At 46.9% G+C, this 18,573-nt stretch overlaps 1 protein-coding gene across 2 annotated transcripts in view; it reads right to left on the reverse strand.

Annotated features, from left to right (window-relative positions):
- Window positions 1–18,573, reverse strand: part of Gria1 (glutamate ionotropic receptor AMPA type subunit 1) — a 324,275-nt gene that overhangs the window by 109,816 nt on the left and 195,886 nt on the right. For both annotated transcript variants that reach the window (XM_052757604.1, XM_052757603.1), the window contains exons 6-8: window positions 12,640–12,801; window positions 9,444–9,611; window positions 1,095–1,199 (exon numbers count right to left, since the gene is read on the reverse strand). In XM_052757604.1, coding sequence (XP_052613564.1) covers window positions 1,095–1,199; window positions 9,444–9,611; window positions 12,640–12,801 — 435 coding nt within the window. The remainder of the gene's footprint in view (window positions 1–1,094; window positions 1,200–9,443; window positions 9,612–12,639; window positions 12,802–18,573) is intronic.

Genomic DNA, 18,573 nt, shown 5'->3' on the forward strand with positions numbered 1-18,573 from the left:
GGAGGTCAGCATTGTCTTGGTGAGCTCTGTCTACCTAGGCTCAGAGATCTGCCCAGATCCCAGATGAATAAGTGGAGAAGTTGCACTTTGGTTCCAGGATCCTGAAAACCCACAGCCCTCCACTAGCTTCCAAATTCTCAACACAAGGAAGCAACCATGATGAAGGCTGAGGGCAGGGGAGACAGAGGCTGCCAAGCAACAGAAGAAAGCAGCCAGGAAATTTGTCTCCAAGGAATACCCTTTGCTCTACGTGCTGAAGGCTGAGGAGGTATCGACCAAGCGAAAGACAGCGGCAGGGTGAAGAGCCCATCCTCTCTAGGTCTGTGAAGATTCCAGGGCAGAAAGGAGCATGTGGATTCAAAGAACTGAAAGAAACCAGATTGCCTGGAGTGGCATGAAGGAAGTCAAAGGTCAAAGGTGGAAAAATTGACAGTGACCAAATCACACTGGGTCTTAGGGTTTAAGTAAGACCAAAGGATCTGCATTTCATCTTAAAAGGTCTGATATGAATATTAATGTTATATAAGAACACGCACAAATGTGTTTTTCATTTCGACTTTGTGGAGAATAGATGTGGACAATCAGAAGAGGGTTAACCTCACCATTAAACATTCTAGAGTTCTTCAGAATCCCCAGTAACATCACTGCTACTGTATATACATCTATTACTTTATGTCTTCAAGTTCTTAAAAAAAAATGAGGCCAAATCTCATTCTATGTCCTTGGCTAGTCTCAGACCTGCAATAATCCTCAAGCCTCAGGCACTCAAATGTTGGGGTGACAGGTAAAGGTGAGTATGCCAGGCTCTTCCTATTTTCAGAGTGTTTTTTTGTTTGTTTGTTTCATGGCTCTCATACACTGCCAGAAAAAAAAATCTGGGAGTTGCATCTCTAGTTTACAGAGAGGGAATCAATTCTCAGAGAAGGGACCCGACTCTCTCCAAATCCCAAGTGACAAGTGGCAGAGTAGAGACCAGAGGAGTCTAGAATACACATGGCCTGAGCCTCTTCAAAGGTGTAGACAAGGCAGGTGTCCAGGACCCTCACTACTGGCCTGAGCCTCCACTCAGTCCAGTCAGCCGAGGTGGCCCTTACCTTGCGGATCCCATCATGCTTCATTTCGATCACGTGGAGGGTATAGTTGGTCCGGCGCCCTTTCTCGTTAAACTGCACGTTTCCGGTCAAACCCTCGAATCGTACCTGAAAACAGAGTCAAATGCTGAGAGGTGGAGCTGCAAACTCAGCAGTTTGATTTCCTGTTTGTGTGGTTTTTTTTTTTTTTTTTTTTTTTTTTTTTTTTTTTTTTTTTTTTTTTTTGTGTGTGTGTGTGTGTGTGTGTGTGTGTGTGTGTGTGTGTGTGTGGTGTGTAGTTTTTGGTTTTCTGAAATGGTGTCTTAAATGGTGCCAATCTGGCTTTGAACTCAATAAGAACCTGACAAAGATGACCTTGAACTCCTAACCCCGCTGCCTCTCCTTCCTAAGTGGTGGGATAACAGGCATGTGCCACTGAGGCAGGCAAGCATACAGAAGAGCTTACTAGCTTGGGAGTCTGCTTGACTGGGCTGTGCACACATCCTCTCTGAACAGTGCACCTAGCAATCTGTTGGCGACTTAGGACCCCTGTCTGCATGGAGTTCACATTCATCTGGGTTAAGCCATGAAAACAACTAATCCCCTTAGCAACCTCCTCAAAATGCCCCATTTCTATTCAAATGTGCCTTGGAACACATCCTAAAACCATGGAAGATGGACCAATCTGGTCTAGACTGGTTTGGGGGTACATGTGCTGTAAAGCAAGCTGCTTCTTTGAGTGAACTTTTAGGGGGAATCTCCTATTTACAGACATACGCCTATGCGATATTGTGTGTGTGTGTGTGTGTGTGTGTGTGTGTGTGTGTGTGTGTGTGTGTGTGTGTGTGTGTGTGTGTATGTGTGTTTATGGCTGAGATCAGATGCATTATGGGGAGGGACATGCACAGTGAACAAAGACCTATTAATTCAAGTCTGTTGACCAAAAAATAGAGAACCACCAAAATTACACCCCTAGTAACCTAACTCTGCCTTCCTTGGAACCCTGTAAAAGGAAGGCTGAAATATAAACAGGGCCCTCAAGTACCCTCACTTACATGGCACACTGACGATTCTGACAGTGTACCTCTTTCTGATCTATTGTAACATTCTTCATTGAGTAAAGTGTTCTTGCTGCTTTACAGCCTCTGTGAGCCTTTGTTTCCTTCTCAAGTAACACCCAGAGAGCCTGGGAACACCCAGCCGAGATACTGGCCATCATGCCCATCATTTGTTTGTTTTCTTGCTGGAGCAAAACTTCAGATTCCAAGAATGTTACATATGTTGTGGTTCGGAGCAGCCCACAGGCTGAAACTCCCACCCTTTGTCATAGCTGGCATCAGTGCGGAGAGGACATCCTCACTTAACAGGGATCAGTCTCTCATGGCTTCAGGCAAGCATTAACAGAAGCAGAGGGCACGCTCATGGGACATCTTCCCATTATCCTTAGCCAAACACTCCCTCCACACTCTGCATGCTCAGAGGAGAAACTGAAGATGGAGAAGCCGAGGTACAGGGGTGCCACCGCTGATGAGTCGGGAGGAGACTCCATACTAGAAGCCAGCCTTAGGACTGATGCCTTGGATATGGTTGGTAAAGGTGCCTTAACTCCTTTGTGAGTCCAGGCAATAAAATACCTGCAAATCCAAGGGCCTAGATTTGACGCTAGCTCCTCTACTGATAGCCAGGTGACCTTGGGTGATTTACACTTTTCAGTCTCCAAGTTACAAAGCTCCTGCCCATCTACCTTAAGAGACATGGCTAATGTACTAGTGCAGTGGAAACCAAAGCACAAAGGATACCTCACACTCATCCAGAGTGTGCAAGGCTTTGCAGACATCTCAGATGGCTCAAACATCGCTCCTATCAGATCAAAAAAATCTACGGCATGGGAATTTTCTCTCTTCAAATGAACCAGACTGAATTCGCACAGATTTGAAACTTCCAGTTCAGATTTCAGATCCAGTAGACGATCTGGGGGACCCAAGTCCATTTCTCTGTAGAGACTGAGTAACCCTGAAGCTGAAGATGAGTCCAGGAAACAAAGTCACAGTCCCTGATGGTGACCCTGTGTCCTCAGCTCCCCCCTGCCTATGAGTGTCAAGGTGAGTTTCTACTTGTTACAAATAGAGGTTCTGCCTTATGACCCAGCACTGCTTATATTCTCCCCTTCAAAAGCTTGAAAAAAAGGCATGCAGAGTTTTCTTTTTCAGACAGTAGTCAGGGAAGATAGCTGGTGTGTGTGTGTGTGTGTGTGTGTGTGTGTGTGTGTGTGTGTGTGTGTGTATGTATGCCTGTTCTAAAGCTGACCCTTTCTTTCATTGCTTTCTGGTTTGAAGTCTCAGGAGAGAGGCCGTGACAGGCTCAAAACACTGAGCAAATTATACAAGCTCTTTGCTCTTTCATCTGCAAGCTGGAGATATCTCTGCTCCTAGAAAATCCCGGACCATCCTTGCTTGGCAGAAAAAAAAAATCAAAACATGGAATCTGCTACAGAGAATATGAGAAAGGAGTCGATGACTTCACCTTCCTCTCACCTTGGTCGTTGTGGTGGTTTCAATGGGAAATGTTCCCCCAAAGGCTTATATATTTGAATACTCAGTCTCCAGTTGCTGGCATTTTTTACAGAGGTTTAGGTGGTCCAGTCTTGCTAGGGAAAGTATGTCACTGGGAGTGCATGTTGCCATGCCTCTCTGCCATGATGGACTCATCCTTCTGGAACTGTAAGCCCAAAGAACTCTTCCTTCTATGAGCTGCCTTGTATTATCACAGCAATGGAAAGGGAATTGATACAGTCACCCTGGCCCAGGCTCAGCTCTCCCAGGGGTTTAGGTTCAAGGTGGGTAGCTCGGTGGCTAGGTCTCAGTTTAAGTAATTTATTTAGACAGCAGTGGGACAAATGTGTACGTGACTGGATGGTAGACAAACTTGACCAAACAGGAAAAATCATCACTAACAATACGAATGGGCACCTGCTCTTCGGCACTAGTCTCAAATATCAATGTATTTGGTAATAAGACATTGCATGATCTCATGTGACTCAATTTCTTTATGTGTTTGATGGATCAGTTTGAGTTAATTGTGGTAAGGTTAATTTAAGGGTAAATAAGATACTTGGTGACAAAAATTTTGTCCTTGCAAATGCCTAACAATTTTTATTGTTACTAAGGATGACCCTGATTCTACCATCATTTCCCAAGTGTTGTGCACTTATGAAGCTTCATCTTCATTCACAGGAATCCCATGAAGCATGATGTTTAGATTTTATGATTTACCTTCACAGGAGGCAGCCAGAATTCTAGGGGTAGGTGCCATGAATAAGCACAAGAGGCAGACTTGAAATTAAGAATTCCTACTGGGCAGTGGTGGTGCACACCTTTAATCCCAGCACTCAGGGGGCAGAGCCAGGCGTATCTCTGTGAGTTCGAGGCCAGCCTGGTCTACAGAGTGAGATCCAGGACAGGCACCAAAACAACACAGAGAAACCCTGTCTTGATAAAACAAAAACAAAACAGAGAGAGAGAGAGAGAGAGAGAGAGAGAGAGAGAGAGAGAGAGAGAGAGAGAGAGAGAGAGAGAGAATTCCTAATGTCTTCTGGCGTCTGTATCTTGGAGATCAAGTAGCATCTTACAGAGGGGCCATGAGTGCCACACTCAGCTCTAGTGGGCCACACAGATGTGCACAGCTTGGGGTGTGATGCCTGCCTGATGTTCTTACAACCTCTTGCTGGGCATTTTCAGACAGTCTCTGTTGGCTCTGAAGGATATCTGTAGGCTCGTTGAAGCTGTTCCTGGGTTTCCTTCTCAAATAATGGAAATGTCTAGAACGTTGTGTTGGACATGAGTATTCATATGTGGACGCTATTCAGATGAAGAAGATGATGAAGATACCAGAACTATGCTGTGTAGAATGGACCAACAGGGATGGAGAAAAGACTAAAAGCAGAGGGCATCAGGTCTGTCTGACAAGTTGTCTTTCAATAGGGCAGAGCAGGCAACTCTTGACAAAAGTGGGGATGGTACCACTGTCCATTCAGAGTGTCTCAGTTTCCAGCAAGGTCAATGACCCCACTCTCAAAGTTCTAGGGACCAGAGGCTACCAGGTGTTGCTCCAGGAGCTTCATCAGAAGCCTCAAAATGGGCAGAGGTCATTTTATCCATTTTCCAGATGGAGTCAAGCTGATGACTCTTGACTCCAGATTCATGGGAGTCAGTAGACTCCTAGAGTAACTGAAGCCCTTCATGTCTTCCTGTGGAGACCTATACCCTTGGAGGTAAACCATGGTGCTGAGGGATGGGAGAGGACACATCCCAGAGCTGCCATGATGACAGAAAGCCCACACCTCAAACTCTTTGTGATGAAGAGTAGGGAAAGCTTCTAGAAACTCAGCTTTGGAATTGCTGTCCTCATCCATCACTCTGTGCTCTGGGCAGTCAGCCCTTCCGACCCAGGCATGAGTGAGGTCAGGCTGATGAAGCTGGCACAGGGTGCTCCCTTCTTGGAGCACTGTGGGCGTCCAGGTTCTAGGCTGGAAGGCTACATCCGTATCCTAAACACCTCTCCTGATGGCAGCAGGGGCAGCTTCACTCTTCTCTGGGGGAATTTCAGTGGTGAGGGATGTGTGTGCACAGAGTGCGTGCCCAAAGTTCTGTGCTGCACTGGGTCATCTCTGATGATGCTTTGGGCCATCTCTGCTGGACTGCAGAGCAACCTCTGTATGTGTTACTACAGGCCAGCTGTATCACTTAAAGATGTTTATCAATCTCCTTGAAATTCAGCCTTTTCATTTTATAATTAATACGTCTGAGTCCTACTGCACTCTCTGGAGCATTCGGTGAGGTAATACATAAATGCTCAGAGCCTGTGCTGTCCATGCTACATCACAGCTATCGTTACACTTATTTTTAGGATTTGACTTTCTAGCTTGTTTAGCCTGCCAGGCAGGTCGTGCTGGACTCCCGAGGGCACCATCTTAGTCAGAGTGGGGTTGGTCCTTTGTACTGTGTGACCCAAAGGCTGCAGACACAGGAGCTCTGGAGCGCATCCCTGGGTTCCAAAATCTGGATGCCACTAGGATTCACCTAGGCTCTGACGGCAGCTGTCCTCTGATGACGTGACTATCTAAAGACGTAGGTCTAGAAGGCAAAATGGCTGGACAGTGGTTGTGGCTGGGCGAAGGCTCCAGAGATCAATACTGTAGAGAGCAGTCTACTGGGTCACAGGACAGGCCTGCTGCACGGAAGGAGGGGCCCTGGGCAGTGGTCTGGTTCTATCTTTGTGATTGAGCCGCTGTGTCACCATTGGAGGCATCACAGGGCACTCTGGGTCTAATGTCTCATTTGTAAAGTGAGGGGAAAACGGGGCCAGTGATTTCCAAGGTCTCTTCTAGCAATAAACTCTTGATTCTAGGTGATTCACAGAGATTTGAAAAGGAGCCTGTTTTGGGCAGATGGTCTTAGGGAAGGAACATTTTGGTTTGTTTGTTTGTTCATCAAAGAGACTGAAGGAGTCTCTCGTGGGTTGGACTTGACTTTTTTCGTAGTCCCCAGTGTTGAGTTCTCCTCACTCCCTGGAGTGCACAGTCAGCTTTTGGGAGCTACCCATGGAAGGCAGGCACACACATGTCTCAGCTCCAGAACAGAGTAAGATATCAGCCTTCACCATGGCAACTAGCTCTCTCCAGTCCTGCTAGGGCAGAAGCAGAAGATGAGTATGTATTGCAGTGGAAAGATGTGAGTTAGACCATAAGGGAAATGAATGTACTCTTAGAGTTTTTCTTTTTCTCCTTAGCACTTCCTATGTAGCTCGTGTTCGGTAGAAACTAGCAATCCTCCTGCCTCTGCCTTACAAATGCTGGGATCTTGGTGTTCTTATGGGCAGCCAAGACTTGGGTGTTGTCTGCTTGGCCTCCTCGTCTTGTGGAAAAGAGGTCCACCAGAGAGCTTGATGGATATTCTGAGGTTGCTCAGAGAGACCTGGGGGCTGTCTTTCTTGCTTCCTGATTCAGACCACTGTCTGTCACTCCACATTGCCTCCTGGGCTGCATCCCTGTCATGGTGGTGTCAGAGTATGCTTTCAGGGATGTCATTAAGATGGGAGAAGCAGAGGAGCTGGAAGGTTGTGGCGCCACGGGTGAGTCCCTGGGACTGTCTGAGGCCAGTCTCACATTGTAGACAGAATCTGTCTCGACTGCTTCAGGAAAAGCATTTAAAATAAGCAGGGAACAGGCGCTGCCTCTTTGGTAGTCATTCTGGAACCTGCCTGGTGTCTGTTGTCACTGCCTGGTGACCAGGGGGCTGACCTGCGCAGGGACAGGGGAGGGCAGAGACACAGCCGAGGACCTAGAGATGCCTACTAAGGTCGGCAGATCTGCTGCCTCACTTCAGTCTGGGGGATGTGACTGCGTGTTCTCTGCCACACAGGGCTTTTTCTTCAGGCCGAGAGCAGCTGCTGAGACTCTTTGCTGGTATTTCTCCAGGTTGTGAATATCGCCAGAGCTGTGCACAAGTGGATGAACATCTTGTGTTCATGTATCTCTTGTTTCAATGTGCTCCTCTCTCTTAGGAGCCAAAATCTACCTTCTGCTGAATGCAAGCTTAATGGCAGAGCTGACCTCACCCGGGAAATGCCATTGGTTGGGAAAGGTGGGTTCTGAAGGACAACAATACCAAAATATATTGCCGATATGGGTTCCCCTCTGTGCCCATGCTTTACCATTCATTCCCTTTGGGTTTAATGCAGCCTTCTTCCCACCATCTCTTTGCAAATGCAGCCTCCATTGGGAGGCACCAGAGGCAATGCTGTGTACCAGCAAACTGAGAATCACCACATGGGCTTGCAGTACTTCTAGGACCTCCAAGAGTATTCAAGCAGTGGGCCAATGCCCAGAATCTTCTAAAGCAGGAATGTCAAACACACACCCATCTATACCACTGTCTCACCCTGCTGTCCTGGCAGGCATGTTAGTAATTGAATATTTATACTCTCCACTGTGGAATCTGGATTCTGCCTCTGAGTCCTGTGCATAGCCAACCGATTGGGCCCGGCATGATGTTCTGTTTTTGTTCTCTCACTGTTCGAGTGCAAACAGAATTGATGACTGTGGTGCTGAGACGTGAGGAGTGAGAAAGTCGGGTCAGAAGGATGAGTGATAAAGCCATGGAATGTGCACGAATAGGAAAGGAGTGAAGAAAGACCGTGTAGGGGTCTGCTCACAGCTCAGAGCCAACCCTGAGCATTTCTTTTCTTTTGTAGTTTGCATGTGGTGTGTGTGTGTGTGTGTGTGTGTGTGTGTGTGTGTGTGTGTGTGTGTGTGTGTGTGTATGTGTGTGTGTTGTGTACAGATGTGTGGATGGGTACATATGCATATGTGGACATTTATATGTAGAAGCCAGAGGCTGATGTCTTCCCCTACTACTCACCACCTCCTATATTGATGTAAGGTCTTTCACTGGAACCCAGAACTGACAAGTTCCACTAGTCTTGCTAACTAGTCCACAGTGGAGATCCTATCCTTGCCTCCTGTGTGCTGAGATTATTGCCAGACAATCACATCCCTGCCTCCCATGTGCTGGAATTATAGCCAGCCAATCCTATCTGCTCACTGTTCACGTAGGTGCTGGGGGGTCTAAACACTGATCCTCATGCTTTTGGGATAAGCATTTTATGTGATCAGCTACCTCCCCAGCCTCGTCCCTGCATATATTAAGTCCTCCTTCTGAACATGGAAATCAGTGGCTTTCCAGGGGCTTTTTTTTTTTCATAATCCCTAAGCAGAGAATGTAGCCTTGATACTACAAGGAATGATACCACATTTTAGTGGTCTGCTGTGGGATGGTCTGTATGTCATGCTCTGATTGGTCAATAAATAAAACACTGATTGCCCAGTGGCCAGGCAGGAAGTATAGGTGGGACTAACAGAGAGGAGAATTGAAAGAACAGGAAGGTGGAGGGAGACACTGCCAGCCGCCGCCAGGACAAGTAGCATGTGAAGACGCCGGTAAGCCATGAGCCACGTGGCAAGGCATAGATTTATAGAAATGGATTAATTTAAGATGTAAGAACTAGATAGCTAGAAGCCTGAGCCATTAGGTCAAACAGTTTAAATAATAAAAGTGTCTGTGTGTTTATTTTATAAGTGGGCTGTCAGACTGCCGGGGTTTGGCGGGATCTGGAGAGAAAACTCTTCTGCTACAGTGGTCTCTTAGTTTGTTTTGTCCCAAGTTTGACTTGCGTTCCATACTTTTGACTCAAACAATGTAGTGGTCACTCCAAACTCCAGGCATACCCTTTAGACTGATGCATATGGCTTGAACTCGATGCTAACTTTCCTATTTGTCTCCAAAGACTGGGGTGGGAAGGTACCACCAGTCTTACCTGCTGCAGGGCTCTCTGGATGTCGATCCCTTGGCCCCAGGGCACAGCTGGGTTAGCCAGACAGTCTCCAGCGTTTCCCCGGCGGGATATGTCAATCCTTTGCCTCCGCAGGCTCTGGAAGGCCTCCGCCATCACCTTCACACCATCATAGGTGAGAGCAGATGTGTACTGGGGAAGGAAGGCAGACAGGCAGGTGTCAGAGAGAGCTGACAGAAAGGTAGGGTGGGGGGCTGTGTTGGGGAATGGTGTCCTGGTGAGTGAAGTATGTGGCAGCCTCTGGACCTGGGTGTTCTGTCTCTCACAGGTCTGCTCACAGGTCTGCCCAGTCAGTGGGGTCTCCAGAGCTGGGGGTTTAGCACAGCCAGCTGTAACCTTTAAAGACAAGCCAGCATTTTGAAGTTGGGTGTTCAGTCCTGTGATTTGAAAAATGCTAGTTTAATTGGGAAGAAATGCATAGATTAAATACAACATATCTGCAGGCCAAGCACATGGAAAGTCAGTTGGCTTCCTCTGTATGAGAGTCAACAACCTGGAGCCAAGAAGAGTTCCAGCACCTCTTGTAATAGTAAAGGAAACAATATTCCAGGATGAGCAAGCTCCTAATTATCTCCGTGTGTGGCTTCCTCCACCGTAAAGCGAGTATTCTATAGACTCTCCGTCTTGTGGAGAGTTAATACTAATGATAATGCTTAAGGGTTTTCCTCGCTTGACCAAAGGGCGGCTAAGATGTGAATGAGGCAAATCTGTCATATTACACAGTATGTCATCTTATGGTCACACTACACAGCTGTATGATGAGTTTATTTTTCCAACTCTTAGTTGATTTCCTGATCCTAATTTATTATTTGTGTTCAAATGTGTATATATGTACCCTTCCCCCCCCCCCCGTGTGTGTGTGTGTGTGTGTGTGTGTGTGTGTGTGTGTGTGTGTGTGTGTAAGCTGGAGGTCTTCTTCAATTTCTCCCTATCCTATTTTTGAGACTAAGTCTTTAACTGAGTGTGGAGCTCACCATCCGGCTAGAGTACTTGGCTAGCGAGCCCCATGGATCCTCCTGTCTCTGATTGCCCAGCGCTGGGATTCCAAGCACATGCTGCCATGCCTAACTTTTTCTGTGGGTCCTTGGAATCCAGAGTCAGGACCCCGGGCTTACACAGCAAACACCTTACAGACTGAGTCACCTCCTCAGTCCCTTCTAATTTATAGTTTTGAGACAGGCTAGCCTGGAACTCTGTGTAGCTCAGGATGATGCTGAACTTCTGCTCCTCCTGCCTCCACATTACAAGCATGCACCACTACGCCTGTTTTATTTTCTGAGAGAAAAAAAATACATTACACTTAGAAGCTGGCTTGGGCAGTCATCAACTAATATGTTAGCCGTGTCAAAGTTGATCTTTCTTTTCAAGCACTTTTGTTTAATAAGATACTGCAATGAGTCTTCATTCTCCAAGAGTTAAGTCAGTCTGATCACTGGTGGGAAGTGCCTCATCTATATAGACTGCAATTCACAAAATTGCCTAAGCAGCCTAGAAACATGGGCCAAAGATTCACTGATGGTCTCAAACAACAGACTTGGCCTCGGAATCCTTTTCAACACAGTGTTGCATGTAACCACTGCCATGCTATGTCACCTGACCTAGAAGACCAATGGTCTGCTTGCCACAGTCACAAACAGTATCCAATATCAAACAAAACAGGGTTTGGCTCTGGAACTGAGAAGTGAGAAGCTGGCTGCAGACCCAGGTGGAGAGCAGCTGTGCATCTCCAGGCAAGTTTCTCTGATGGTCAGCTAGGCATACAGAAGTAAGGAGTCCGTGCCACCTCAGTACTCCATTCACAGAGTCTATAAAGAAATGGGCATTTGTCTTGTGCTCAGTAAGATGGGGGACAGAAGGGTGGGAGCTGTAATACTTGCTTCGCATGCGTGAGGTATTCATTTCCATCCCTAGTACTGCTCGAGAAAAAAGAAAGATGGTGGCCCTAATTAGAATACAAACAGCGTTTTCTGGCTTCCCTTGCAACCAGCTAAAGGCAGTTTCCTAACATGGAGCCGATGGGGGGTAAGCGAACGATCTGCTAGTGCCTTCCCGAGAATAATTCTCTCTCTGTGTCCATGTTTATATGTGTGGTTGTGTATGCGTATGTGCATGTCTTGAGGTCAGAGGTCAACATCAGGAGTCCCTTTCGGTCTTTCTTCACCTTAATTTTGAGATAGGGTCTCTTACTGAATCTGGAGCTCACCAATTTGGCTCACCAGCAAGCTCCAGGGATCCTCCTGCCTCTGCCTTCCCGGTGCTGGGGTTACAGGTATCTGTTCTGTGTTTGGCTTTTGACATGGGAATTGGGAGTCCCAGCCAGGGGCAACAAGCCCTTTACTAACTGAGCCACTCCCCAGTCTCAGGAAAAGAGTTCTTAGGAACCGAGGGTGTGCTTTCTGTTCTCTCTTCCTCCGGCTGGGTTATGGTTTGGGCCTGAAGTATCTCCTCCCTCCTCAAAGAAAACCCCTCACGTGGTGAAGGTGCAGTACCCAGAGGTGGGCTTTGGAAAAGCAACTGTGTCATGAGGATGCTGACATAGACATAATCATCAATGCATTAACCCACCAATGATAACCCAATGGCATCCCTGGGAAGTGATGGAAACCAGGAGGTGGGGTTTTCCTTAGAGGAAGTGGCTCACTGAGTGTGTGCCTTTGAAGGCTGTAGCTTGTCTCTGGCCCCTTCCAGAATCTCCACTTTCTGGATGCCTTTCCTCCATTGTGTCTTTCCATCATAATGTTCCTGCCTCGCCACAGTCCCAAAAGCAATGGAGCCAGTTGGCCATACATTGAGACCATGAGCTCACATAGACCCTTCCTCCTAGAGTTGATGATTTGCTCAGGTATTTTGTCCCACTGACAAAAATCAATTAGTGAATGCTGGGATGAATGCAGGCATCATGACGGGAGTCTATGCAGCCTTCTTGTGCTGTCTAGCAGAAGTCAAAGGCTGAGGGTACCAGAATAAGAACTTGGAATATTTGGTGACTGTGCATCAGTGTAACAGTCCTGGGCTGCTGACCTCTGTCGTGTTGGGATGCCTGACCCTCATGCTGATGTGTTCCTCTGCTTAATAGGAAACCTGTTTCCTTTCTAAAAACTCATGTGCCCCAGGGTTCTGGGGCTGGCTATGGGAGAAAAGTGGGCATCCATTTTCACACCTTCGGCCTCTTCCAGTCAACCCTGGTGTGGTCTCTCGCGTCACTCGTCCTCCACTGCTGCATGATTCTGGCTGGGACGGTGTCTGTGTAGTTCACCAACTGGAAACCTGTAACATTGGCTCCACTTTCCTTGAACTTATTTAAGTCAATATCCATGAAACCCTGTGGAGGAAGGAAAGGGGAGAGTAAAACATGTTGCTTGGGCAGGTCCATGTCCCCACAGTGCAGACCCATGAGGCTTTCTCTTCCACTCCACAAGGCAGAACAGACTGAATGTAGACAGCAGTGTTTTGCCCCCCCTTGAATTCCATTCTCATAGATTTTTTTTTTTACACAAAGTTGGCATAGAGACCGAGAGTATCAGCCTGAGGATGGTACCCCTGGGATGTAGCGGTGCTGGCTTACACTGCCTTGGACCAAGTTACTTTGTTCGTTTGTTTATGCAATGGAGTCTAGAGGTTAGGGAAAAGATGAAATAGACACTATGTGCCCAGACTGACAATCAATGGATGCTGGGATTTTAAAAATTATTTGTTATTATTACTACTACTACTACTACTACTACTACTACTACTACTACTACTATTATTTCTTTTAGGATTCCATACAGTTTATTTTGATCATAGTAACTCCTCCCCTAGCTCCTCCTGGATCCACCCTTCCCTACCCATTTAACTTTGTGTCTTCCTTTTTATTTTTTTTTAACTCATTGTGTCTAATTTGTGCTACACGTATACTGTTGTGTGTGGAGCCAACTCCTGAAGTATGATCAACCTACCAGGCATCATATTCTTCAAGACTATGGACTCTCCTAGCAGCTACCAGTTGCCAGTAACTTCTTGGCTAGGGCTGGGAATTTGTGTCTACCTCCCGTCTTCATAATGGGGTTTTGTCTGGCTTAAACTCACGTTGTGTATTCTCTCACAACCATTGTGAATTCATATGTGCAACTGCTCTGTTGTGTCTGGACAACACTATGTGCACACTGTGTGTGTGCTTGGCTGTGTGTGCCATTGTGTGTGTGTGTGTGTGTGTGTGTGTGTGTGTGTGTGTGTGTGTGTGTGTGTGTATGTGTGTGTGTAGGTCAGAAAACAGTTGTGTGGAGACTAGTCTCTCCTTCCATATCAATCCACATGGGTTCTGGGGATTGAACTTGGGTTCTGGGCTTGTGTGACAAGTCTCTTTACTTCTGAGTCATCTTAATGGCCCAGATTCTTCCGATGACAAAATATTAGAAGCAAAGTGAAAATCTCGAAGGAAGGACTGTCCTTGCTTACCACCCTGCTTTACCTCTGGAGAGAGGAGACATCTGAAGACTGCTGGGAACAAATGTCTGCAAGTTACCCAAGGTCACCAGCAAGTCTCTGGAAGGGGCTGGCTCCTGATGAGGGCTTTCACCTCTCACTGGGCTCTTTTATGTACAGTGAACTGGACCTGTCCTCCCCGAGGAGGCCTGGCCACCTCTGACATCCATGAAAGATTCTTTATTGCAAATGGAATTTCCTTCCAACGCAGCAAAACTCATGTGAAGTCAGGAAGCCTTAAACTTAAAAGGAAGCCTTGCATTTATATAATAAATTCAACAATGTCCAGTATGCTCACATCTGTGGCCTCATTTCACACCACTCCTTAAAAGGGTACAGCTTATGTGTCTGTTTGCCACACACAAAAACTAAGACAGAAAGGGAGGGTCAGTGCCCACAAAGCTGCTCACAGAGTTAATGACAGAGAAGGGACCAGAGCTAAGCTCTTCTGTTAAGCAATTCACTCCCTTCTCCCCCCAAAACCTCATCACAAAATATACTCTTTTGAGAACTTAAGAGTTTTCAAGCTTCCTCCCTTGTGGACCTTACATTCTTGTAGGGTAAATCAGACAGTAGACCAATAAACATATAGTACACAATGCTGTACAGCAGTGTGCACTCTGGAGTAGCCACATGTCTATGAAGAGAGGTAAAGGGGGTTTGTGAATGGGGACATGGGAGGAGTGGTCCAGATCAGTCCACCTGTGGGGTCCTATTGGCACCAGTATAGTAGAGTCCCATGTGTGAGTTATGGGGATACCTGGGTGGGATACACTGAGCAAAGGCCCAGGGGTAGGAGGCTGCTTGGAACATTCCAGAAACAGCAACGGGCCTGGTGTGAGTGGAAGGCAATAGTGAGAAAGATGTCCTGTAAGAGATGAAGTCAGACAGTGGTCCAAGCTGGGTCACACATAGCTTGTGTTAACTTGTATTTCTCTTTCTTTCCTTTTTTTTTTCAGTTATAATTACTACTATACTACAGGATTTTGAGCAGGGTGCATACAACTCATGCATGCTTGGTTCCGTGGCTTAGGGAAAGTGCCCAATCTCGATAACAGAACCAGACTAGGAGAAGGAGCTGAGGACGTATGCCCAAGATGGGGAAGTCCCACAGCTGGCAGCAGCTGAGGTCCAAGCACTGGACCTAGTTCTGCCTCAGGATCTCAGGGCTGGTCTACATCAAATTCTTGAAAGAACAGATTTAATATTCCCAAGCTCCCTGGCTTCCACCTTTGACAGTCCATTACCCTTTTGAGCTGTTTTATAGACAATCCCAGTTCAGTCCTACACAGCCTTTGTCCTTGCTTCCCGTCTAGGAATATCATTTCTATTCTTGACTCCTTCCCATGGTCTGGATCCTAGCTAGCACACCGTATCTCCAGAGAACTCACTCCGGTCCCGTCATCTGAAGAGCCAGGTCCGTCCCTGCAGCAGACACTGTTGGCCCTGTGTATTTCCACTCTGCTACACACCACTGTTCCATTTTATGCACTAACTGCAAACACCTGCCGCCCCACCTGCATGAGGAGGAGGCCAGGCATGCCAAGCTCACATGCCCAGGGACAGACCTACACTAGTGACAGCTGCAGACATCGTTGATGCCAGCCCAGAATCCTCTGCCTGGTGCATAAGCTGGTGGAATGGTCTATGCTGACATCCAGAGATGAAGAGAGGGTGGGGATTCTTGGGAACGTGCTTCAGTGTCTGCCTTCTCTTCTTTACTGCGCATCCCTATTGTGTTTCCAGGATTGACACATAGTCCTTGCTCCTTCCTGAAGCCTTGCTTTGGGCTGTGCTTGTGGGAGAACCCTAGTGGAGTTCCTTCCAATACTCAGGCTGGCCCATTCCAACATCGTGCCTGCTGTTTCTCTGGAGCACCTGTCACCGCTGAGATCATCTTCCCTTGTTGTTCTTTTTGTCCTCTCTCTTCCCATTGACGTGCTAACTACTGAAGGTGGGGACATTTTCAGTTCCCATCTTGTTCGCTGATGTGTTCTAGCACCTAGCATCTCGGTACATGCCCCAGCCCAGGGCAGATGCTCGATCCTTTTCTTGCTGTGAGAATGAATAAAGCTAGAGACTGTCCCTCAAGCAGGTGTGCCAATTAGCCAGGGGAAACATGACCAGCAGGCAACAGCTGCCAGTGAGTGATTTTAATCAGCTGAGATTAACTTGTACCACAGCCACAGTTCACAGAGTGACACAGAGGTAACTGCCTTGTGCAATGGTACCCAGCCAGCTGTTCTTAAAGGGAAAGTCAGAATTGGGCTTCCCTACCCAGCCTGCATTTGACAGTGTTATACCCTATAAGAGAACGACCGTCTCACCATTGGTTAAGAACCGGTACACAGTTGGGAGATTTTCCATACTCTTTAGAGACTTTTAAAAAGAACATCTTGTTCGCAAAATAGCTATTGAGAGAATGAAATGAAAATTATCTCCCGCAGTCAGATTCTGTCACTCGCAATCTGTAACAAGCTCCTGGGCATCCCTACTGACTTTCCCTCCCCAGCATAATGAAGGCCAAGAGGAATGGTGATTTGCTCAAACAGGCACACAGCTCAGCTTCATGGCCAACAAGCCTGACGACAGTGTTCGTGGAGCCAATCCAGGGTCACACATAATCAAGCTGATGAGACCCTCCAGCCTCACACCCATAACCCAGAAAAAGAACAGATATGGACTCCTATTTGTGACATTCGCCATGAGAACCAAAACCAGGAAGCCACTTGGGGTCAGTGTACATCTAAGAGCTGACATCTCTTCTCCAGTGCAAGACTGCATGCTGGGAATGCTAACACTGACCCCTAGGATGTCTTAATCACGAGGAAACTAGACTCTTATGGTTACTAGGTTTGCTTTCTCCACAAGGCAGGGATACAGACTTGGTCAATAAAGAAATGTGGTCTTGATTAAGAAGGGAAATAAAGGCATTAGCTCTTTGCCTGCTAGGGAATTGTGAAATTCAGCTAAGTCTCTTCCCCCAGTACATTTTCTAAATAGGTTTAATTAAATCATTTTCCAATTTCCTTTTCTATTTTATTAAAAACCCATGGGGGTACTATTTGGTAAGTTGTACATTTTCTTTATCTATCTTATTCATGCTATTATCTAATGTGTTTAAGGATGCCATGTTGTTAGTTACAGTTCTTGAAAAGTTCTAGCTATGAAACTTCACTGCCATGACTTTCTTCAAGCCGTGCTGCATATTTGATAACACATCCCCAAATGCTGAGTTCAGTGTTCTAAACACCGTCACTGCTGAGAGAGAACGACATGAGCTACAGCTGTTTGCTTTCTCCAGCTACTTGTCACCCGGAGTCACGTCTTCTGCTCTTCTGCTGGTGTTTCTGGCACCAGGTGTTTCTCTTCGAAGAGTAAGTGTTATCTAAAGCGGCTTGGTGCCACATGCCTATGGTTCCAGTACTTAGAAGACAGAGGCAGGAGGATCAAGAAGTGAAGGTCAGCCTTGGCTATGCAGAGGTCTATTCCAGCCTGGCCTCTGTGAGACACTGGAAAGAAGGCAGCCCTGGGGTAGCTGGGTTGCCCTGCTTCAGTGTGCTTCCTCAGTACCTCATTCTGTAGCACAGCTCCACGCATGACCCATGAACAGGCAACATGTAAAGAACACTCTGCCTCCCATCTTCATGCAGGGGCAGAAGACCTGGCTAAGGAAGTGCAGGCTGAGGATGCTTTTTCTTTTCTTTTCTTTCTTTCTTTTTTTTTCTGAGACAGGGTTTCTCTGTGTAGTTTTGGTGCCTGTCTTGGATCTCACTCTGTAGACCAGGCTGGCCTCGAACTCACAGAGATCTGCCTGGCTCTGCCTCCTGAGTGCTGGGATTAAAGGCGTGTGCCACCACCGCCCGGCCTGAGGATGCTTCTTATTCCGAGGGACACAGGGACTACCTGGTGTCTGTGAGGGTGTTTGTAGAAGAGCCACCCCTAAGGACTGTCAATCCACAGCTTCAGAAGGGAGCAGGAGATCCTCATTTTGACGAAATGTTAATGTTGGTGAATCAAAATTCAAGGTTAAATATGAAGATAATTATCAAAAGAATTAAACAAGATAGCATAAGCCTGGTCCTTAAGGAGAGGCTGGATATGTTCAAGGGATGATTAGGACTGTTCTATCACATAGTGGGTGCCACGGATGACACTGAGTTGATGAGGCAAGAAAAAGAGGGGCAGGCATATTCTGTAGACGTGTGGGAGAAATGGCCAGAATAACCAAATATGGCAAAGGGAAGGTGTAACTTCATATGTCTAAGAAGTTTGGGATTGCTTTGGGCCCCCGGACCAGGGATAAGACGTGAAAGTGCAGGGTTTTGCTTGTTCTATTTTAGACCCTTCTGTCATATACATTTACCCTTTAAATGCCACTAGAAAATGACGACAAACCTCAGATCAAGCTAATGCACTCTCTGGTTGGGTGTCATTGTCAGTCCCTGGAAGAGGCAGAGGCAGCGAAGTCACAGGATGGAGTGGTGCAGAGGTGGTAGCATTTGAGGAATCATGTTCTAATCTGGTTAGAGAGCTCGGCTTGTCCTGCCATCTCTCAGCCTGGGGCTGAGGGACAGCAGTGGGATGCAGCCTAGTCCCAAAGCACGCCTCATAAGAGTAACAAAAATGA

This window comes from Peromyscus californicus, unplaced genomic scaffold, assembly GCF_007827085.1.
Source record: "Peromyscus californicus insignis strain IS unplaced genomic scaffold, ASM782708v3 Scaffold_3__1_contigs__length_106647218, whole genome shotgun sequence".
NCBI lineage: Eukaryota > Metazoa > Chordata > Mammalia > Rodentia > Cricetidae > Peromyscus > Peromyscus californicus.